We start from the raw sequence: 22617 nt of genomic DNA, 5'->3' as shown, positions 1-22617 counted from the left end.
CATCAACGCGGCGTAGTGGTGCAAGCACACCCCTCGTGAAGGATATTTGAGTATCAATCTTCTACCTCTCCACCTCGGGCGGGCTGCCCGCAATGTCGGACGCCCACCCGCACCGAAGGCAAGCTAAGCAATGCGGGCGACAGAATGACGGCGTGTGGTGCGGACGCCGTGTGATGCGAAGGGGAATCAGGATACTTCAACACCCCTCTTCTGCCTCTCCACCTCGACGCCGCGTGATGCGAAGGGGAATCAGGATACTTCAGCACCCCTCTTCTGCCTCTCCACCTCGACCAGGCCACCCTCAATGTCAAACGCCCACGTCAACGGCATGCCAACGACGCCGCGGAAAAGGATGCGCTGGAGGACATCGCCGGTCCACAGATGCAAAAAAAAAAAAAGGCTAAAATCTACGCGAGCAACCCAAGGCGTCCTATGTGTATGTGCAGAGATAGAAAAAAAATACAAGAAGAGTTCATTTCAGGTTGTGCGCCTATCCGTCCTATACAGGCTATACGTATGCAAAAAAAAGGCCCAGCAACGAGCTCGGGGACACGGCCCAGCGATCCATCAAGGCACGGGCCGCGGCTAAAACCCCGGGCGAACCACCTTCCTCCCTCTATCCTCTTCCTCGTCTCCGACCGGCGCTGCCAATGGCGTCTCCCGCCTCCGTCTCCTCGCCGGTTTCCCTCTCCCTCCCGCTCCACCCATCCCCGTGCCGCCGCCTCCCGGCGCTGCTCTCCCGCCCACCTCCCCGCCGTTTCGCCCTCGCGCCGCCCCGCCCCGCCGCCGCGCTGCTCTCCAGCCCAACCCACGCGCAGCAGGAGAATGAGCTTGAGGAAGACGAAGACCAAGAACAGGATTCTGAGGAGGAGTATGAGGGGTATGTTGCGGGGGAGGACGACATGGTGGAGGTTGGGTACGTGAGCGGCGCGCACGGGGTGCGCGGCGACGTCCTCGTCTCGCCCCGCACCGACTTCCCCGACCTCCGCTTCGCCACGGTACTCTATCTTTTCTCACTCCCGGCTCCTGCTAAGTGCTAAGCCTGTATTATGTTCGGCTTGATGCCAATTTTACATTTCCCGTTTCTTTGCTCGAATTCGAACCTCTCCGCCGACAGCCCGGGAAGAGGTGGCTGCGGGCGCGCGCTGCCGGGAGGATGCAGGTCAGGGAGTTCGACCTTGTGCGAGGGAAAGCCCACACGGGGAAGAAGGGCTGGATCGTGCGCTTCGGCGGCGTCGACTCCCTGGACGAGGTCTGTTTCTTCTGCGCTCCTGTGGTCTGTGGAGTCACTTGCTCTCTCTGAATCCGTGGGTCTAAGTTAGCATGACATTGGTACATAATCTAGATGTGATATTAGTTGTCATATGGCTTAGCTTCTGACTCAATTTACTTGTAACTCTTCATAGGCCAGGCAGATAGTTGGTTCAGCTGTGCTGGTGAAGACTGAGGATAGGCCGGAGATGGAGGAGAATGAAATATACTCGCTCGATCTCGTTGGCATGCGTGTTATTGTCAAGGTACTGATGTATACCTTCCTTGCTACTATTTTCAGTTCTCGCCAGCTGTGTTTCCATGTACTTCATTTTGTTGATTTTGATAGCATGATGAAACCACATCGTTACATTGCCAAATTATTCTTTTCACCAACTAAAGGTGAACACCACCATCAAAATGTGCACGCAATTTTCCTGCCTGCTTTCTCCATGACTCCATGAGTGGTTCTCATCACAATTTGATAATCAAAGTTAGTCTTTCTAATTTTCTTCATAGGACACAGGCAAGCTTGTTGGAACAGTTGCTCAGGTCTTCAATTTTGGAGGTGGCGATCTTCTCCAGGTCATGGTTGGCTCTGCCGAGAGTGATGTTCAGCCAAGTTCGAAGAATTCTGATTCAACTCCATCCCGTCAGCACGTGTGGATTCCATTTGCTCAAGATATTGTGCCTGATGTTGATATGGAGAGTAGAGAGATGTTGATTACACCACCAAAGGGGCTTCTCGAGATCAACACACGTCCTGAGAAGTCGAAGAAAGAAAGGCGTGCGATGGTTAGGTTCGCGTCATCCTTTTCTTGCATGCCATGATCCCTTATATGGAACGTAGCTTGCACCTAAAGTAAAGTGTCAGGTTTAAAGAGCCAAATTGTAGCAGTAGCAACTTTTGTACCTATTGCAGATGGTAGATGCATCTGATGTACTTTCGTAACTATTGCACATGGTAGATGCATCTGATACACTGAACTATCATGCTTTAAGTTCTAACCAAGATTGATGCAGTGAAATGATCCATTTGTTAGTCCGTTGCGTCCTTCCAAATAAAGCATGGCTAATTTTGAATTGTTACAGGATTGGAAGGAAAAGAAGAAGCTACAGCGTCGCATAACTGCAGCGAAAAAAGTACTAAATGAAATGGAACAAGGCCATATTTTGGAAGGTTTGGCATCAGGGGACAAGCTGGAAAAGGATTCACTTGCAGAACAGATTGGGAGCATTGACTTTCAGTTATTCAAACATGCAATGAATAGTGTCAGCAAGCAAATTGACAGGTATGAATTGTGGATTCCTGTTATTCCCTGTGCTGAAAAAATATATTCCACAGAAGCTGATTTGCTCCCATTTCGCTAAACATTTTCTATCCGTATATGTTTCCAGTTCATGAATGTTCCTTGTATGTAATAATATCAATTTTGATGTTATTTCAGTAAAGCCATAGGCCTTTGTCATTTGCCATGAGTTTTTAATCTAGCTTGTAGCTTACTCTTTGAAACATTGTCATTTTCAGCACGTTCAAAAATCTGGTTGCTAATTCCTCTTCATCAAGAAAAAATGTGATGCGGATACCTTGGGAGACCCTTATGAGCCATGAAGAGAAAGGGAATTATTCATTCAGTAATGAATTCAGCAAAGGTCGTGAGATCCTTCAAACATCAAAAGCAGCAATCGTGCTTGTTACAAATGACTCTGATTCTTATGTTATGGATGCTGAGCTTCAGAGATTGCTTAATTCGTTTAGTGAGTTTATGAAGGTATGGTTTTTTCATGGATGGCCACTTCATTGTTTTGTTTATTGGAGCTGAATATGTTGGCACCAATGAATCACACTTTTCCATAATTTATTTGAACGTTTTTTCAATATTTTATGACCATTTCCATATGGACAGATGATATAGTTCTTGGTTGTTTTATATGTTGCTTGAAATTGCGTGAAATACATAATGAATACAGGAAAAATCTGAGAACTGCTTACTATATGTTCAAGTTTAACCCAAGATCCTTGACTGCCAAAGTCTTTGTGTCTTGATCTTTTTTTTGGGAATGTTGTGTTGTGATCTAATTGGGCAGCTCATTTTGTGACTCATCAATATACTTTGGTGGATGTATGTATCATTCGAACTGCTAATCAATATACTAATGATGGATTTCACAGGGGATATCAGCTGGTTGCTGCTTGTTTGCTATATGTGTACTGAGCTGTTAAAATTCGTCGTGTTAGTTTCACCTACAAAAAAAGACTAATATGTGGTTAAATGGCTCAAATCTTATCCACTTTCGCTTGATGCAGGGTGAAGAAAATCATAGCTCTCTCCCCTTCGTTATTGTTTCTCCAGCCGGTCAAGTGGATTCAATTAAGAGCTACTTGGTGGAGAATGACTATTTTGGTTTTGACATTCAAAAGGTACAGTGCATTGTCTTACTACAAGTTTATGTAGGTGCTCTCTGGTTTGCTAAAAAAGTGTCAGTGAATATGACTATTGATTTTCATATAATATTAATTTCACAATTTCATTAGTGTCCACATTCTTAGTGCAACTTCCCACACCTCACACTCATGTTGTACTTTCCACACTGAACATTGTCAATCTCAGAGAAGCAGTTACTTTAAGACTGAGTTTTGAAGTGTATGGATAACCTCAAATTTGTTCTTGACTTGGCAAGTTTACCGGTACATGTAAATCAGTACAGTTCTACATGTATTGTGCTATGCTCAATTCTTTCTTTTCTTTTTACAGCATTTGTCATGTGAATTCTTTGCATATCCAGATTCTTCATTGCTACGTGATTATCCTTGTTCCTTTATGCGGATCCATAGCAGTGGGTCCACATCTGGATATTTGATTATCAGTGTCTTAGGAGTCAGGTGGCAAAAGAGGGGCGATCCCTGTTAATCTGTTATGTTCAGTTAATATAGAAATCCCTTGTCGCTAGCATTATTTTTTATTTTTCATATAACTTGAGATCTCAATATGGACAAACTCAGTCTTTTCATAATATTCAATGCAATCCATTTGCAGGTCTGGATCCTCGAAGAGATGAAACTTCCAATTGTCAGTCTATCCTCCGAGATAAAGAGCAAAAAAATTCTGCTGAAGTCCCCATGGGAGGTACTTCAAAGGCCAGCTGGAACTGGGTCGATTTTCAGCTCACTATCATCAAATAAAATTTTGGAAGCATTGAATGCAATGGGCATAAAGTATGTACAGGTATGATCATGTGCAATTCGTTCCTCTGTCTCGCATTTTCTCTCGCTTATTTAATTTGATTGTGTTCACTTGTTTGTTGGAAATTCTGGAGAATTTCTCATCTCTCTGATTTGTTGGAGTATGAAATATTAAACGTCTCTTCGATACTTCTGGTTACATCTAATTAACTAAGTCTGTCTTGTTCTTCAATCGGCAACTGAACACTTAGCCTGCTAAAACATCATCCGGTAGAAGCATGCCACTATGCCAGTATTGTAAATCTTCCGGGCTTTCAAAATGTGAGCTTAACGAGCGGAGATCTAAAGACCAGAATGTCAAACCATTTCTTTTGCTACTTGCATCTTATCTCAAAAGCTGTCATCTTTCTTTCTTTAAGATGAATTATAAACTGATAGCTGAGACGAACTTTACTTTCCAACAGATATGCAGCGTCTCCGACAGACTAGTTCTCGGCCACCCTTTGCTCTTAGGGGCTGCAAGTTCCCGCAGCTCGGATGTCAGCATCAAGCTCCGCAAGACCAGAGACAATACAGAAGATGGTTTCGATATGATTCTTTCCATCAACCACTTGAACAAAATGTGCAGAGATGTCAGCAAGGTTAGCTTCACTGCACACCCTGAGCAGCACGAACACGTTGAGCGTGCTGATGGCCAGTGGGTCACCGTCCAGCCGGAGGTGGAAAACTCTCATCGGCTGAGTGCAGATGTTACAAGTGTATTGGATTCTTGCTCTCCTGACAAGCTGTTCGTCATGGAGATGGTCGAGTAGTGGACAGTGGTTAGTGAACCCTGCCTTTTTTTTTTGCTATTGTACTGTAGAATTGTACATAACCAGACCCAAGTACCTTCACATATATGTGATAATTTTCTGTTCATATCCTGCACTTCTACTCCATCTGTTCCAAAATAAGCGTCGCAGATTTGTGTGGACACGTTTTGCTATGTAGATACATGTTATGATGTTAATCTAGAAAAATCTGCGACAATTATTATGGAACGAAGGCAGTAACGTCTTTCATAATTGCTAATAACTCCATCTTAACCTGGCAACTGGATGCTGAGAGAGATGCAAATCTAAATAGACCTTTGTTCTGGATTGATTTTTTGATGAAGGGAGGCGTGCTCGTACCCCTAGGTCACCAACTTAACCTGTATAATTTAAATTATTTAATACTACAAAAATTATATCATTAGAAAATAGAACATCTGAACTATCTAATGCTATAATTTTTATAACATATAACTAATGCTAACTTGATCAAATCGCCTAATAAACTGTGAGAGAGGGAGTAACTCAAATCGCCAGATCAAGGCTATAAGAGTTTTATACACTTTAAGTTCTGATGTAGATAAAAACAGCTAATTAATATATTTCAAGTTCTTAGCTGCCAAATCGAAGAGTTAAATAATGCCTACAACTTGTAATTACAAGTATGCGGAAAAGGAACTCTAGAGCTTTCAATTCCTTTTAAACAGAGGCACTTCACCTCTGAGAGGTATTCTTTGAGTCTATTAACACAAGAAGCATCAGCTTCAACCGGCAGAAGAGAAAATCAAGATTTGTAATATATACAGAAGAGCCACTGTGTCCTAACTCCTAAATTAAAAAAAGGAGAAATTCACCCTGCTCTACCACCCTTCTTCCATTCTTCTAGCAGAAAGAAGAGAAGATTGACTGCAATACCTACAGCATGGACATGGTGACGCCGGCCAATTTGGCAGCTAGAACCTAAAAGTTCTTTGGCATGTTTGCATCATTTTGATCAGACATGTACCACCAAGTACGCTCTCCGTCTCGCACTTCTCACTATCAACAAAGGCAAGAATGGCAAACTCGCCCAACCATTGCTCTAGTACATCCTTGTGACTGCAGCAACCTTGCTGTATCCACCTGCGATGCCACTAAATGGAGGAATGTAATAAGGTGAGGACCGAATGTCTGGAGCCATCTCAGGGGCAACCTTGGCATCCCTGAAATGATGCAATGGCCTGTACCGCGCGCGATCCTTCTCAAGCTCCTGCTGATGCTGTCTGTCAGAGCAGTCAGACTTCAGGTGGTAGCTGGCAGCTGCTGGAGGAACTACCGGATCCTTAGCCACTCTCCGCCCGATGTGTCGATCAGCGACACTTGCATTCTCTGTTGGTGCTGAGGCAATTACTCTTCCTGGTCTAGCTGCGAGAGTTCCGAAGATGAAATATATTAGATTGACGCTCTTTGAAGTTAAAACGAAGCAAAGAAGACCAGATAGTTAATTTACCTGTTGGAATCCTTTGAGGAACTTGGGAGACCGGACCATTTGTTGGAGGAATTGGCGTAGAGTGAACTGTTGTAGTCCTGCAAATAGTCAATCAAAGGTCAATACTGAAACTAGAACACAACTTCTGGAATCTATGGTACTCCAAAATCAAAATTATCAACTTTCAAAATCCGTGAAGTATCACAATGTACCATATTATACATGAACAGATCTTTGGAAGTACCACAAGATTTACTTCATAGAAAATCCTATTGACTGACTAATGCATTTTGGTACTTTTAATCAATTTTAACATATAAACTATGTTTGGCAACAGAAATCATTGATAACCTGGTATACTGATCACATTTGGGAGAACTGTCATAATGTAAGTTACCTTGGAAGAGAAACATGCTTCCTCTCGGCTGCCCCACTTTTTCCTCCATCTTCCTCTAAATTGGCAAATTGCCTCCGGAAGTTGTCAACAGCACTGCACGATTTGAAAAGCAAGAGCAAAGGGCATAAGTTGTAAAATATTGTGACCGAGGTAAAATAGTTGAGTGAAAAGAGCTACAATGTATGTCAAGGTACAAACCTAGGATATAGAAAGTTCGTTTTTTCAGAGCCGTTCACGTAGTTCTTGAGAAGTTGAGGGTGGTACTCCAATATCTCCCTGAATATAAGTTCCTTGACGTCTTCTTTTGTAAACTTTCTCATTTCAAAGTCAAACTCCATTTTCGAAATTGGTTGGCATGATGGTTCTCTCTCCACTTTCGCGAGACCTTTGAAGTAGGGATCGGCCAATGCCTGATTATGTTATAGGACACTTGTTAGAATGGTATACCCATGAACATATTATTTTGTGAAGTAAAACAAATAACAACACAAAATGCTATCATGGAATTTCTGTTTCATTAAGACATGCCTACCTCTTCGGCAGTCGGCCGATCCTTAGGATCAAATGCTAGAAGCCTCTGTAAGAGCTTGAGTGCTGAAGGATCTGCATTGGGGAATTTATGTGAAAAAGGTACTGGCTGTTTCCTCCTCATGCTGCTCAGATATCTCCTTGCCTTCTCATTTCGAATCTGCAGTAATTAAAGGAACATGAACATTTGAGAACTGGAACAAATTATGCTTGAGTAAAACTTGGAAAACTTCCACAAATTGCAAATCATACCCGAGAAATTGTCTCCATTGATGGAGAGCCTAAGAGATCAGTCATCAAATCCAGCTGGTGAACTACATTTTTACCAGGAAACAAAGGCTTTCCTGTCAAAACCTCCGCAAAAATGCAACCAATACTCCATGTATCAATAGCCGGTGAATACTGCATTCAAGGAGTCAACTTAGTATCACCAAAATAACATAAAAACTGAAAATGTAAAAGCGGATGTATGTTTGACAGGAGGAGGTTGTAGACAAATTTGGTGCCAGAAAAGCAAAATAAGGATCAAAACCTACATCTAACCATCTAGATACTTAGGATACACATCCCTATAGAACAGCAAAGTGACGGAATTAAATGAACAGAACCACAGTAAGAGGAAATTACTAATTACCTTAGTAAAGAAAGAACCACATAGCTCGGGAGCTCTGTACCATCTAGTGGCAACATAGTCCTGCAAGTCATGTTGGAGAAGACGGTGAGATTTAAGTTGCGATTAGGGTTCTTTGGTACAGAACCCAGCATGCTATCATGGACTGAATTTAGTAGTAGAAGCATCATACCGTCCAGAAAACTGTTGTAGGGGTGTCATTGAATGCAACTCTTGCTAGTCCAAAATCGCATATCTTGAGTTTGCAGTTAGCGTTTGCTAATATATTCTTTGGCTTTAGATCCCGATGATAAACATTAGCTGCAGTCACATAAGTTAATCATCAGAACCTGGCTAGATAGACAATATCCAACAAGAGATAAAATAATTGCATCTAGCAATTAGCACAATCACAGGGGTTTTTGATGGGTGATCTTTTACGGCTCTTTTAAATAATGCAGCTTTGTTTACAGCAATTTATAACTGAAGATAAAAATATTTGAAGTTAAATCGGCATGTAAAATCACTAGTCAAACGTGTCGATGCTTCCTGATTCTGAACACCAGAGTACCACCGTCACACTACCATAAATAGAAGTTCAAGACCTTTCAGGGAAAAGGGGGAATCTCCATAGATCCTTACCAGTATGGATATATTTCAGCGCACGAAGCATCTGGTAGATAAAGAACTGGTAGTGCTCCTTTGTCAAGTCATCATTAGCCTTGATGACCTGGTGGAGGTCCGTATCCATGAGCTCAAAGACCACATAGATATCCTTGAAGTCCCTCCTGGACGGAGGCAGCATGATATGCTTGATCTGAACGATGTCGGGGTGCCTGAGGAGCCGGAGAAGCTTGATCTCGCGGAGGATCCTGGCGGCATCCGACAGGTGGTCGAAGATGTTGGATATCTTCTTGATGGCCACCTTGTCGCCGGTGTGCTGGTCGATGGCCGAGCACACGACCCCGTAGCTCCCTTTGCCGATGATCTCCTGGATCTTGTACCTGCTGGCGTCCCCGTACTCGCTGAAGAAACCCATCTCCTCTGGGCTCTGGAGTTGCAAATTGGTGGGAAAAGTTAGCACTGTGCACATGATTGACATACTATGGAAGAAAAGGCACATGTTCAACCGAGAATAGGATACCTATAGTGTCAAACAATAACCTATAGTGACCACTATAGGATACCTATATAGTACCAAACAATAACATACATACCCACCAACCAAAAGACCATAATAATGATTTTTTTTTGAGAATAGGGAACAAGAAACAATCATGGAGATGAAACTGCACAGAGAAACTCTCCCCTAAAAATGGCAGAAAAGCAAATACAGATTGAGGGACGCACCAGCAGAAGCTTTCGTGGAAGAAACTAAACCTCAAAGAAACGGTATAGAGTCCCTGGTCCGTAGCCTACCCACCCAAAATCAGAAAACTGAGTTGACTGCAGCTAATTCAAAGAGACAGGAATGCACTGGCCTTTGCCTCCTGCTGCGGTGAACAAACAGTCGCGGCTGATGGTTCACAGCAACTCTTGATTGAATTGAAAAGGCTAGCAATCCCCTGGCTGACTCAGAATATCAGAAGAAACCTGCGCCTTCATCCAAGGTGGGCATGGATTCCTCAGGAATATATATGGGCAGGGAGCGCGGTCGGTGTAAAGAGGAAAGAACCTACGGCCGACCTGGATTTGGATAACCATGCCCGGTCAGCCGGTCAGCTAGCGAATCAAATTTACCAATTAAGACGACTCCTCATAATCGTGCACTGCCAAAGTAAGCAAGGATTTCCGCGCTATCCCGGGAGGTTAAGAGCCGGCGCGTTGACAACAGAGGGCAGATTTTCCGGGAATTGAATGCCTGAAGGAAAGAGAAGGGATATCCTGGCAAGTCGAGGTGTGTGTTTGGATAATTCAAATACTCCTAGGATGGGATCTCTCCTGACATGGCAAGAAATCGCGGCTGAGCTCCGACCGGCAAGCGGCGGCAGATGTCTCTTTGTTTGGATAGTAATTCGGATAGGAGGGGATCTCATCTCTCCTGACATGGCAAGAAATCGTGGCGAGTCCCGGCAAGGAAGCGAATCATATGCCTGCTGCCAAACGGACAGGAGACAAACTCTACTGCTTTTGGTCAGAAAATCGCGGCGACACAATTCCGATCCCCCTTCCCAAACCCCTCGCATCTCTATCCAAAATCCGGCAAGCAGAGCCAGTTTAGAAGAACAGAGCGTCGACTTTATCCGGCCCGCGGAGCAGCAGCACAGCTCAATCCCATGGAACCCATGGTCATGGAGCTGAGAAAGCAAGAAAGTAAAAAAGGATTCTTTTTCAGTCCGGAGGAAGCGAGTGTGTCCCCCCACCTTGGTCCGCTGCTCCCCGCCGCCGCCGCGCGCACCGGCATTTGCCTCAGGCATCGCGGGGGGGGATCTCGCCGTCGCCGGGGGAGAGAGGAGGGCGCGCCTCGCCGCTAGTCCCGCTCCGCCGCGACGACGACGTCGCTCGGCTCGGAGGATGCGGTGGTGCGGTGGTGCGGCGTTAAACAATGCCGAAGCAGACAAGGGGGACGGGGACGGACGGTGAGGTGAGAGGTGAGCGGCGGAGTAGCGGCGAGCTGGTGGTATTAGTAAAACTATTTGGCCCCTGTTGGACGGTCCTGCCCCTTCAGTGGCCGGGGTAGTGAGGACTGCTGCTGGGTGTAGTTTTCGCGAACTCGGGAGGGCAGTTTGGGTATTGGTGTCGTCGGATGCGGGTCGGTGGGTTTTGGGTTGGCGTCCCTTTGCGTGCGAGCAAGGGCAAGTGCGTGTTCGTCGGTGTTCGCTGTGGCCATGCTGTACGCGGTCGGTGAGACCCGCTAGCCCGCTATGTTTGTTGTTTGTTTGCAGCTCAAACATTGGCGCACGTGCCTAGACGTGCAAGCAATGCACATGTGCGCCACACTCAACAAAGCACGAGCGTCTACATAACTAAATACTACTACTACTCCGTATACTAGATCGATTGCTCGCGGCCAAATATGCTTTGGCACAAAAGCTTCAAGATTCCGTGACCTGATTGTCTAATTTGCGAGACAAACATTGTTATAAGTTGTATCCAAGATTCCAAGGAAGAGTTCCGTGGCATGAGCAAGAAACCGAGGTAGTATTTTCACGGGTCGCTCTCGTTCTGTAGTTTTGTTCTCTCCCGTTACTTGTATCGCTTTTCGTGGATTAGCGGCTCGAGGTTCTATGATGGGCATAAAGAAATCATCTTGGTAGTGAACACCAAACCAATAGAACGAAGGCTAGCTCTGAGAAGCTAGTCCACAAGGAAGCTTGTGTAGGCCGGTTACCACATGGCTGCTGATCGAACCGAGTGATCCCAACTCGTGTACCGGAGGTGCTGACGGGGCATGAATTGGAGTGGAGAGCTAGCAGCGCTATTTAGTAAGAATTGGAGTGCTGATCGGCGGTGGCGAGGTTGACAAATACCTCTGTCGAGAATTGATCAAATAATAAGACGTAAAATAAACATAATCCGTTTGTTGCAGGAGGTATATCTCGCCGACAATCTCGGCGTTTACTTCTTTATTCATACAACAGTATTTCCACATGTGAACTCTAAGAAACTTATTGAATTGCTCTTTCCGATCTCTTCTAATTGACTCGAATTTAGTATAAAGTTGTACTAAATTTAAGTCAATTAGAGGGATCGGAGGGAGTAGTACAGTATCCATCTTAATTTGTCATGATTGAGAGTGATGCTTTGGCTAACACGGCCATGGAATATGCCGTGGAACTCATGCGTCTCAACAGATCGAAACCTGCCGATCCTCGGGATTGCGTATGAGTGGCCAAGAATCTTGATGAATATCTCTACAAGATCCCAAATAAAGTAAGGTAGTAGCACTAGCTTAGCAAGCTAGCGCTTGGTGGTACCACTCTGTGTCAGCGACGGCTTCACTGGTAGGGTATAAGCTTGTCCAAAATCCAAAATAAAATTGGTGGGTGTGTGCATTGGTGGCACGTTGCCGTTGGCGCTGAAAGTCTTCGTGAGGTTGATGCCCCAACTAATCACAGATGCGTGTGTCACGCTTGAGCGGCCTTTTCCCGAGTAATTATTGCCTAATCCGGCGTAATTTGTTTGTGGTTAATGAGTCAGAGCCTACATTTCTCTTTCAGTTTGAGCTACTAGCGACTTTGCTTTTTGGATGCAACTGATTAATTAACTTTCTCTTGGAAGAGGCTACAGAGGTCGGCGGTGACCGAACTTGTCCCTGTATATATATGTTGCCGTTTATTATAGGATAACTTTGATTTACAAATTTCCAGATGTTTATGCTTGCTTAAGAAAGCAATTCCATGAGTTGAATAGCATGCATATGGCCGACATTTTCTTCATCGCCGTTAGATGATGACGCGCTGAAGAAAATGAACTGAGACCATGACGGGGCACTGGTCCCTCGAGAATTCCGATTTTGCCAATGTATTGCTGTTCTCAATATTTCCGTAAGGATTTGACTTGTGTATTTATATGGTTTGGGCGGTTGTGTGTATTGTATATTCTTTAGTGCCGTTGGTTGAACAGAACATACCCCAGATCGTGTGAGGAGGGCGTGGGGCGTCGGTGGCAACTAGCTAGCTAGCGGGTGAAATTACACTTGCATAGCTCGATTGATCGGTCTCTTGGAGCAAGGTCGTAGTCGCCAAGAAAAACAAACACGAGCGAGACGGGATAGGTAGATATAAACAATGGCGAAAACGCTTCGCTCATGTCTCTACTGTCGAGACGGGGCGAACCCAAGAAGGATTTTATAATTTAATCACATTTTTACTATTTTTTTTGTATCACTCATACATGATGGTTATATGGAAAATAATAGATACTTCAAAGAAAAATGTGGTAAATAATAAAATATATCAATCCCCGTCCCTCGTGTCAGAACAAAGCCCGCATGGTGCCGACGGCGACATAACAACCCCTACCCTCGCATTGAAGGAAGGCGTGGGGTTTGCTGACCAGTGGTGGTGCGCCAACGACGAGGGATCTCCACTTGGCAGTGGTGGCTGCTGCGGTGGCGGCAGCCAGCGGTAGTGATTGAAGGTTGGGATCGGTGCAATGCGGCGAACGGCAGCAAGCGGTGAGGTATGGGGTGGCGGTAGGCCTGACCTAGGCCGGCGAGGGACCGATCTTGGCCGGCTGCGGCCACCATATCCTTGTTTCTTGCTAGGAGGGTGCACGTATATCTCCTGGCCGTGTGCGGCTAGGGGGAGATCCGGGCTGGTAGGGCCCAAATCTATTGACCGCTTGGCAAATCCCGTTACAATTTGCGGGGTGCGACCGAGAGGCAACCTAGAGTTGTTTTTTCAGCCATAATCTTCACCCTTATGTTGATGATTGTAGGCTCGTGTTGGCATCCCTCATCTCTAGTGTTTAACCCATTGGTGGTGGTCGTAGCTTCGCTAGTGCGAGATCATGGATATCGGGGTAGACTGCACGGGTGACTCTCCAGCTAGCGGCCTCTCGATTGTGATAGTCTCCCTTTTTTGGCCATGAGGGCGGTGTAGAGGGTACGACAACGAATCCTGGTGCTGGCGACGCTTGGTAATCTTGGCTCCCAGGTCGCGGTTTGGTGACCTAGATTGGTGACAACGGGTTGTCCGAGGAACCAGGTAGTGGTGCGAAGGTTTCTCCGGGAGGAAAGCTCAACGCTTCGGCACCGCTGTGGTGTTTTCCTGCGGGGGTCGTAACCCCCTTGGGGGCGCTGTTGTGGTTACCTTCCCATGTACTGGATACGGGTTAAAACCATCAACCATCTTGGTCTCAACGATGGAGGTGTGTTGCGTTGCGAGTCGTCACCCTCCTGGTGGCATCACCGTGGAGATCCGGTACCACACGACCATTGTCCGTTTATTATCGTTAGGCAAGTTTTGACCTTGTCTAGAGGAGCTTTTGGCGCTGGTGTGGGGCACTCTCGGCTGTCTCCTATCTTATACGTGTGACTTAGTTATCACCATTCTTCGTCCTCATTATTTGCTGGCAGGATTGGCGCTTCACGGTCCGAAGCGAAAGGACAAGGGGCCCTCTCTAGCAATAACTTTGGTGGGTATGGTTTGACAAGGTCAACGTGATTTCATAAGGATTAAGGAGGCGTGGTGATACCTCTAGCTAGTAGCATTGGGTGCTTATTCAAGGTCTGGATACTCATGTATTCTTTGTTTCTCTTTAAGTTTGTATCGGTATAAACACGTGGCTTTACTAAGGAAAACCTGTTTCAAGGAAGTAGATAAGCAATTACCGTGGGCTAGCTCAATGCCAATGACAGACGCGTCAACGAGTGTACAGGCTGCTGGGCCCCCGTTTGATCATAGTATCATACTACTTTGTCAGCTAGCCTACGTGGCACATAAGCGACCGGTGAGGCGCTAACTTTGTTTAATTCCGAAGATCTTCCCTGCCACTTCTGACAACCCAAAAAAAGTATACGTACATAGCTTGCACATGCGTGAAATGGATTTGATTTGGATGTTAGTGGTGACCCGTGACGCGTTGGTGGGAGTAAAATATGGAGCGGCGCGGAACACGCATGCATGAGGTGCACCTTGTCTACGTGCAGCAGCTCGACCGCACCGCACCGCGCGGTACGGAAAAATAAAAATGATGGATGAACCGCGTCAGTTTTGTGGCCTCATTCAGTCCAAGACTCCAGGCTGGGCGCACGCGACGCCCGATCGGCTGCGAACCAGAGAATGGGAAAGCCGAAAATGAGTGACCAACCGGCGGCAAAATATCGTCTGTCCTTCCCGGAAGCTTCCATGTGTACGACGCGGTACCTCCGTACGGAGGTAGGCTCCCTGCTGCATGTCGTCTGAGGAAATTAACCATGACGACTCCTGACGCGTCTCAAAATTTACCGCGGAGCCACCCGCTGTGGGCGTGCGTGTAGTAAAGGTAATATTTTCTTTGGTTCAAAATAATTGACTAAAAAAATGTATTGAACATGTTTTAATGTGGACACATTTACTCCCTACGATCCAAAAAATAATTGACTCCATCTTATCTAGATATGGCGTTTGTTGACATATACATCAATATCTAGATAAATTGGAGTCATTAATTTAAAGTGGAGGAATAGTATTTATTACAAAAAAATATTTTAAATCGGAGGAAGTAACTGAACCAAAAGTGCATTACTGCTATAGCGAGAGCAGATTTGCTTGTTGGTGTGGATTTTTTCTTTTCTATATTTCCAGTCGATCGATACTTGCACTATAGCAGATCAGCAGAGTATCAGCCGTTCTGCAACAATACATGAAAACAGTTCTTAGATTCGAAAAATTAAACGCATTCACGGTGGCACCAACAAATGATAATCGTGGACACGCCCATACGTGCACCGCCAACACTTCATTAAGTATCATGGTAACACCTTTAAAAGGGGACGCGACGCCAACACGCCGTTGCTGCACGGACCAACGAACTAGTCCTAGCGTTTCCCCCAGTACTCATGGGGGAGTGGATGGGTCGCCTGGACGCCCTACAAGTAGGAATGGCGACACCCATAGGTGCCACCGTGTCAGCGTCGGACATGTCGGCAAGGATTTCTCCCGAACCGCATAAAACCACATCCCCAAACAACTGTGACCCAAGAGCACCCCGAGGTCGGTCGTGCAAATGGAGACGGTACGATAATAGAAGGGCCACAATACGGGACAATTGCAGCTCACGTAGCCCGAGCCCAAGGGATCGTAAAGAGGCCACCAGATCCTGGCCCACAAAGCCCGCCCAAACGCCACCTCCACCTTGCACGACCGTACCCTCACTACTGTCCTTGCCACCCACGAGCTTGCACATCTACAGGCGTAGGATTCTAGCGCCTCCGCTCCATTGCCGATGCAGGTAAATCTAGGCAGGTGCACCATATCCTCCCCTCCTTTTTGAACAAGAACCGACGAATGACGCTGCCAGCCCACCGTTAGGAGCGACCCACTACCAATGTGCCGCCACCTTCGCCAACCATTGCAGACGCGCCCGACCGCGGCCCTTGACGCCGAGAAGACATGCGCACACCACCGCGTAGGGTTGTGAGTTCGATGTTGGCGAGGGGGTCGGAGGCGATACCAGTGAGGCCTCTAAAGTAGACGCGGCGAGTGATTTGCGGAAGATTCCTCTACAAATGTATGTACTACTACAAAATAAAAGGTGTGCCAGGGATATGTGAACTGAGAGATATATGTTGTGTACACTTATTTTTGAAACGGAGGTACCGTGTCGTAAGCTTTATCTATTTCTTCATGTCTTATTACACGATCAAGTACAGTCGGTATCTTTGTCTCACCAAATGGGCGAATGGATTCCCTTTGGTAGCGATCGCAGCCCGTGTTGTGTACCCCATCGACCGAGATATCATATAATTCAAGTAGTGGCATGATTTGAGCACGTGCCTGGTAACTGAGCGAGCAAGTGAGCAATATGGCGGATGGGCACGTTTCGGGGGCCACGACAGGGCCGCAACATCCGATGCTTTCCAAAAATTCATTCGGCACGTACAGGACGCACAGGCAGGCTCTAGGGTTGGCGCGACGTACCGGCGTGCGTGCCCATATGCGGCCTTGGCGCCATCGATCGAAGATAGATGAAATGCTGCGTCGGAATTCCAATCCGCGGTTTGTTGCTAGCTCGACTCCATGTTAGCAACTCTTCTTTTCTTCTCTGTTGCTCTCCTTCGTTTTCATGCCGTACGTCGCTGCTGGTTAAGCATTCGAATCGAAAGTAATTTTAGCGACGTGGACGTACTACTAGTACGTGTGGAGTGCTACTGAGGCAACAGTTTACTCTGCGTGCGCGTGTGGACGGGACGGACGGCCCGCTCGCTCTCGCGCCGCTGTACCCGGCCGGCTGGTGATAGCTGCATGCCTGCATCGTTGGAATTCGAGTCGAGCCAAGCCAGCTCCAATCGCTAAATCTTGGTTAACAATCGAGTTAGTTCAACCTGATCCGCTTAACAATCAAGTTCACACTTGAAACTTGGCTCGACTCGTGAAACTCGCGAGTTACTCACTAGTAGCTCGTTTAAAACTATTAAATAAAACATACACGCCATATAATGCATTTTTCCTGAATTTTTGGGCAAAAATAATGCACAATAATCATTAGAATTATGGTACCAGATCAACATGAACCACACCAATCAATATATATCACGGCAATAAGATTGACACTTTGAGCTGTGACGGACCGCAAGCGATGCCGACCTAAAGGCCGGACCATGTCGCCTCTTCTTTCCCGTCGCCTTGGACTCTAGGCTAGGTTGCCTCTCCACGGCGTGGCGGTCGGGATGGGATGAAGTGGAGATCTACGGGGAGACAGGGACGGGGATGCCAAGGTGGGAGGGCGGTGAGCGCCGCCTCATCTCCTCACTTCCTCTGTTTGACCGTTCCTCGGTACGGAAGGGGAGGGGATTTGGGGAATCACTTAGGTCATAGAATTAGGGTAAATCAAGCATTGGGTCTTGGTGGGCTTGGGCCGACATGACGCCACTTGCCCATTTTGGCTGGATTAACTTGTTGGGCCGGATTATATTGCCTACGGTTCATTTTTACCGAGCTAAACTAGCTAAGCGAGCTACTCGCGAGTTCGATGAACTTGGCTTATTTAGCTTAAACTCGTTTAACAGAAGAAAAAATAAAACTCGGCTCGGCTCGTTATACACTAAGTTCAAGTCAAGGCTAGTCGACTCGCAAGTTACTCCTTAGGTCGAGAGTTACTCATTTACCTCGTGAGTTACAGGCAGCTAGGCCTACTTGGCACCTAGCATATGGGCACAAAATCGGCCGGTCAAACGCCCGTTAATCCACTTCTGTTAATTCTAAAGCAGGATCTTTGCGAAATGCGAATACGCATATCTTGTACTTGCGTGAAATTGATTTGCTTTGGATCTTGGGTGGTGACTGGTGACCATTGACGCTTGCGGGTAAAAAAATAGAGCGGCGCGGAACACGCATGACGTGTACCTTGTGTACGGCGAGGGACGATGATCGGCGAACCACGTCGGTTTCCCGGCCTCATTCGGTCCAGGGCTCCATCCATCAGCTGCGAACTAAAGAAAGCACCCCTGCCCTCATCCATGTTTTGCACCCTTGCCACGGCTTCGGCGTGCTAACCACGACTCGTGATCCATGGATGAGGGCAGGGGTTAGCACGCCCAGAGCGACTCGTGATCCATGTGGGAAACGACTTCGGCTGGTGATTTCTCTCCCCACTCGCGACACGACCTGGCTCGATCTGTTTCTTTGGAGGAGAACATAGAGAAACGGTACAACTTAACGGATGGCAATGGGTAATTTTCGTGATGTTTCAGAAGTCACCACGGAAGCTGCTATCCACGCGCTGCAACTTCCTGTGGAAATCGTACTAACGATAATCTGGTGAGTTTGACAATCTGAGGGCTAAAAAGACAGTTTGGTTGAGATTCTACTATAGGAACCGAGAAGTTGGCTCTAAAAGCCAAACCAAACGCACCCTAAGACAGACTCTTGCGGTGCTTCCTCCTCCTCCTCCTCCTCCTCCTCCTCCTCCTCCTCCTCCTCCTTTTCACATAATTTCTTAGAGCTTCATGCAGCTCTCTTCTCCTCCATGGTTAAGCTGGGAGCGATTGGTCTAGCCGGTAGACTGTTCCGCGCGGCTGGACTCATGATGTGCTGCACCATCTATATGTGTAGGCGGCGTCGTAGCCTCCTGCAACGCGGATGCGCGGCTGTCACGTTGTCGCCACCGGCGGACCATGAGGGCGCACATGCCACCATCACCCCGCCGTCATCGGCGGACGTGTCACCGTCATGGTGCCGATGGAGCTCGGCCTTGTCGTTGGCGAGTTCGACGTAGATCACGGGCGGCACGGCCGCGAAGCCGACCGCTGGTTCTATCCTCCCCGGCGGATCAAGAGTCTAGCGCCGAAGCTCGACCAACTCGTCGACGCCAAGGTCGGTGAGGCGAGCACCGGCCACTTGGCGGCCCCGGCACCAAGCCCCGACAATGTTGTCGCGGGTGCGGAGGCGCCAAGCCCGGGTGGCAGCGAGGACTTCGCAGATCTACTCTTCGACGGGAGGGCTCGGGCTACTGGAAGCACCTCATGTCTGCAGCCCAGGAAGAGGGCGTCGGGGTGCCCCCTGATCGACAGTAAGTTCTTAACCCTAGGCCTCGTGCAGTGTCGTAGCTTAGTGTAAGCCAGGGGGCCATCGCCCCCCTCCCAAGCTTTCTAGTAAACTATGAAGGAGTTCAGTTAGGTTGGAAGTATTTTTTTGGACTCTTCCCCCCCAAATCCTCGTATTTTGCATTTCTCTCCCCCTTTCTTCCCAAGCACCGCCACTGGCCCGTGCATAATTAGCCAGGTGGATCTAATCGCGTGCACTCCTTCTCCTTCTCATTTCTCTCAGGCAAGGCACAGCCGGGTGACGGATCGATCGTTGCCGTGGAGATGGACAAGCAGCGAGAGATGGGTTCAGTGGACTTGTTAATTGTTATGAGTAGGCCCGGCCCTGCCCATTAGTATGATCGGTTCAGTGTTAGTATCTTAGTAATCGTAGGAGTGTGATCAAGGAAGTTAATCCTGAGAGGACACGTGTTAGATATTCTTCAGGCTACTAGCTCCTTAATTAGCTCATCATGTTGTGCTACTATATACCGTTGCATTGCTATAGTTTCTACACTTCTGGCGAATGTACTTGAACAACGGCTTAAGAGCATCTCCACTCGTCCCCCCGACGAGGCCCCCGAGCGACGTTTTTTCCATCCGGACGGCGAAATTCGGTCCAGTCGCGCCCCCGGTTCCTCGTTTTCGTCCGGATTTGGCCCTTAATCCATCCGGCGAGCCCACGCCACCCCCGCCCCCGGGGCGCGCTCGGGACTCCGGACGAAAGATTTTGGCGCGAAACGGCGTGTGGACCCGCGTAGTCGGCGACTGGAAAACCAAATCCTGTGATTTTGCCTCCAATTTGCTTGCATATCCCCATTCCCTCCAATTTGCTTGCATATCCCCATTCTCTCCCGCTGAAATCCCCCAATCTCCTCGTCTTCTAGCTCCAGTTCCTGGCGGCGTCTTCTCGTCCACCACCACTCTCCTCCTCGTCTTCTCGTCCACCACAATGCCGCCGAAGGCGCCGGCGAGGAAGATGCGGAAGAAGAAGACGAAGCCGCCGGGCATGTCGAACGCCGAGTGGGCGGCGGACGAGAAACGGCGCGACGTGGAAACAAGCGCCGTGGCGGAGAGGGTGAAAAGAGCCGCCGCCAAGAGGTCGGCGGAGGCGGCCCAAGACGAACAATTGAGGTTAATCAGCATGGCCTATAGCGGCGGCATGTTCCCGGCCAATGGCCGACGCAAGGTACAACAAGTTCCCCGTCTTCCTTCTCGCCTTCGTCTGTACTCGCCGTCGCCGACCGCCGTGTTCCAAGAGGGCGCCTACGTCCAACCGTCCAAGCCCACACCGTCGCCGCCCGAGCTTGACGTCGGCGGCGGCGGCCTGTTCGAGGGCACCTCGCCGGCCCTGCGACGAGGGCCGCTCGCGTTCGGTGCGATGGCGGCGCCGAACGAAGAGGAGATCCACGAGATGATCACCTCCGGCTCCGCCGCCGCCGCTGCGAGCCCGGGGTTCTTCATGACCGCCGCCGCTGCGTGCCCGGGGTTCTTCACGCAAGAGGAGACGAGGGCGACGGCAGGCTGTGGCGGTGCGCAACGAGCATCGGGAGGATGTTGCCGACGGAAGCCAAGCCGTCGAAGAAGAAGGCGAGGAAGAAGAAGAGCCAACTGAAGCCGCCGCCAACCTGTCGAAGGGGAAGAAGAAGAGGAAGAAGGACTCGCCACCTGCCGAACCGCGTATCAAATGGACGCCGAAGGAAGAGGAGTGCCTCGCCGAAGCTTGGATGACCGTGTCCACGAACGGCATAATCGGGGCCAATCGGTCGTTCGACACATACCGGTTTCGAGTGAGGCAGGCGTACGAGGAACGCAAGCTCGTCGATCCCTACTTCAACAAGACGAACATGAACGTGTACCGGGGAGACAAGGCAATGGCCACCCATTGGGGGATCATGCGGACGGCGTGCAGCAAATGGCACGGCGTACAGGAGGAGATCGACAAACGGCCGATCAGCGGCCACGACTTGGAGCAAAGGGTATGATCCGCCGGCCCTACACCACCGAGGTACATCGTCGTTAGCTGACCCGTATCGCCGTGCTCTTTTTTCCCCAGCTGCGCCGAGCTTTGGACATGTACACGGACGACACCGGCCTGCAGTTCAAGTTCCTCAACGTCTACGCCCGCCTCGAGAAGTGCGAGAAGTGGAAGGAAGTTCGCACGTCCCTCTCGAAAAGCAAGACCGAGCGAGTACAACCCCGACGCTCCGCCGGCTTGCGCGGCGGAAGGGCGCCACGAGCTCGGCCGGAAGAAGCGAGAAAGGGCTCAAACGGACGGACAATCCCGCCGACGGGATGCGGGCGTCGATCGACAAGTGCTGGGCCGACTTGAGATCGCACGCCGACGGGAGGAACGACAAGTTCGACGGCGAGGTGGCGGGAGATGCTCGCCAACCAAGGCGCCCGGATCGCCTGCGCGAAGACGACGGTGGCGGCGAAGAAGAGGAACACGGACTTGGCGTTCCTCATGGGCGGCGGCGACATGGAACCGATGGACGAGGAGACGAGGAATTGGTACCGGGGCCACCGCAACGACATCCTCCGAGCCACTACGTCGTCTCCGCCGGCTCCTACCTCGTCTACCTCACCATCTACCTCGTCGACCGCGGCTGCTTCGACGTCCACCGCCGCTGCTTCATCGTCGCCCGCCGCGGCCGCTTCGGCCATGGCGTGTGAGGAAACTGGTCCGTCGGACACCGCCGTGCCGGCCGGGACTGCCGACGAGCTCGTCTCCGTGTAATTTCCCTCCGATCGCCGATCCGTGGCTGATCCTTTTGCTCCTTTTGCCGATCAACTGCCCGTACTTGTAGCGCGGGACGGCGATTTGTTTGAATTTAAACTCTATCCGCCGAACTCCGGGTGGACGACTGGAAATATGGTACTCCCCACGACTTAATTTCGTGCAATCCGGCGGTAGTTTCGTCCGGATTTGGGCGTGGGGAGCGCCAACGAGTGGGGATGCTCTAACTGCATGCTACTATGTTGTCGTATTACTACCAATTTCTGTCCTCTCAGTGTTGAAGTATAAATGCATTGCCTAATCTCTTCCATCAGATCGGTCTTTTGGTTGCATTGGTTAGAGCATGCAGTTCTACATGGTATCAGAGCCAAGAGGTCTTGAGTTCAAGACCCGGTTGGCGCAATATAAAATAAAATATTGCAGCCCACTTTCGGTCCACGTTTAGGCCTGAGGGAGC

General features: G+C 48.6%; 2 protein-coding genes across 3 annotated transcripts; one reads left to right on the top strand and one right to left on the bottom strand.

Annotated features, from left to right (window-relative positions):
- The first annotated feature begins 650 nt into the window (after positions 1 to 650).
- LOC124648301 lies at positions 651 to 5353 on the top strand. Its single transcript, XM_047188088.1, has 9 exons — positions 651 to 998; positions 1118 to 1252; positions 1407 to 1517; positions 1771 to 2046; positions 2344 to 2543; positions 2780 to 3023; positions 3560 to 3673; positions 4290 to 4478; positions 4900 to 5353. Exons 1-9 carry the CDS (start codon positions 651 to 653, stop codon positions 5245 to 5247), a joined length of 1965 nt encoding a protein of 654 aa, XP_047044044.1. The 3' UTR covers positions 5248 to 5353.
- A 471-nt stretch (positions 5354 to 5824) lies between these two features.
- On the bottom strand, positions 5825 to 10798 carry LOC124707112 (mitogen-activated protein kinase 7-like). 2 transcript variants are annotated; one of them, XM_047238769.1, is made up of 10 exons: positions 10614 to 10798; positions 8893 to 9301; positions 8444 to 8571; positions 8275 to 8334; positions 7893 to 8042; positions 7645 to 7800; positions 7311 to 7522; positions 7113 to 7205; positions 6737 to 6813; positions 5825 to 6651 (listed from the first exon to the last, which is right to left on the bottom strand). In XM_047238769.1, exons 1-10 carry the CDS (start codon positions 10665 to 10667, stop codon positions 6329 to 6331), a joined length of 1662 nt encoding a protein of 553 aa, XP_047094725.1. In that variant the 5' UTR covers positions 10668 to 10798; the 3' UTR covers positions 5825 to 6328. The 2 variants fall into 2 exon arrangements, with proteins under 2 accessions (XP_047094725.1, XP_047094726.1); XM_047238770.1 differs by lacking the exon at positions 10614 to 10798 and adding an exon at positions 9732 to 10240.
- Between the last annotated feature and the right edge of the window lie 11819 nt (positions 10799 to 22617).

This window comes from Lolium rigidum, chromosome 4 (genome assembly GCF_022539505.1).
Source record: "Lolium rigidum isolate FL_2022 chromosome 4, APGP_CSIRO_Lrig_0.1, whole genome shotgun sequence".
In the NCBI taxonomy this organism is placed as follows: domain Eukaryota; kingdom Viridiplantae; phylum Streptophyta; class Magnoliopsida; order Poales; family Poaceae; genus Lolium; species Lolium rigidum.
This window is presented reverse-complemented; position numbering and strand designations above follow the sequence as displayed.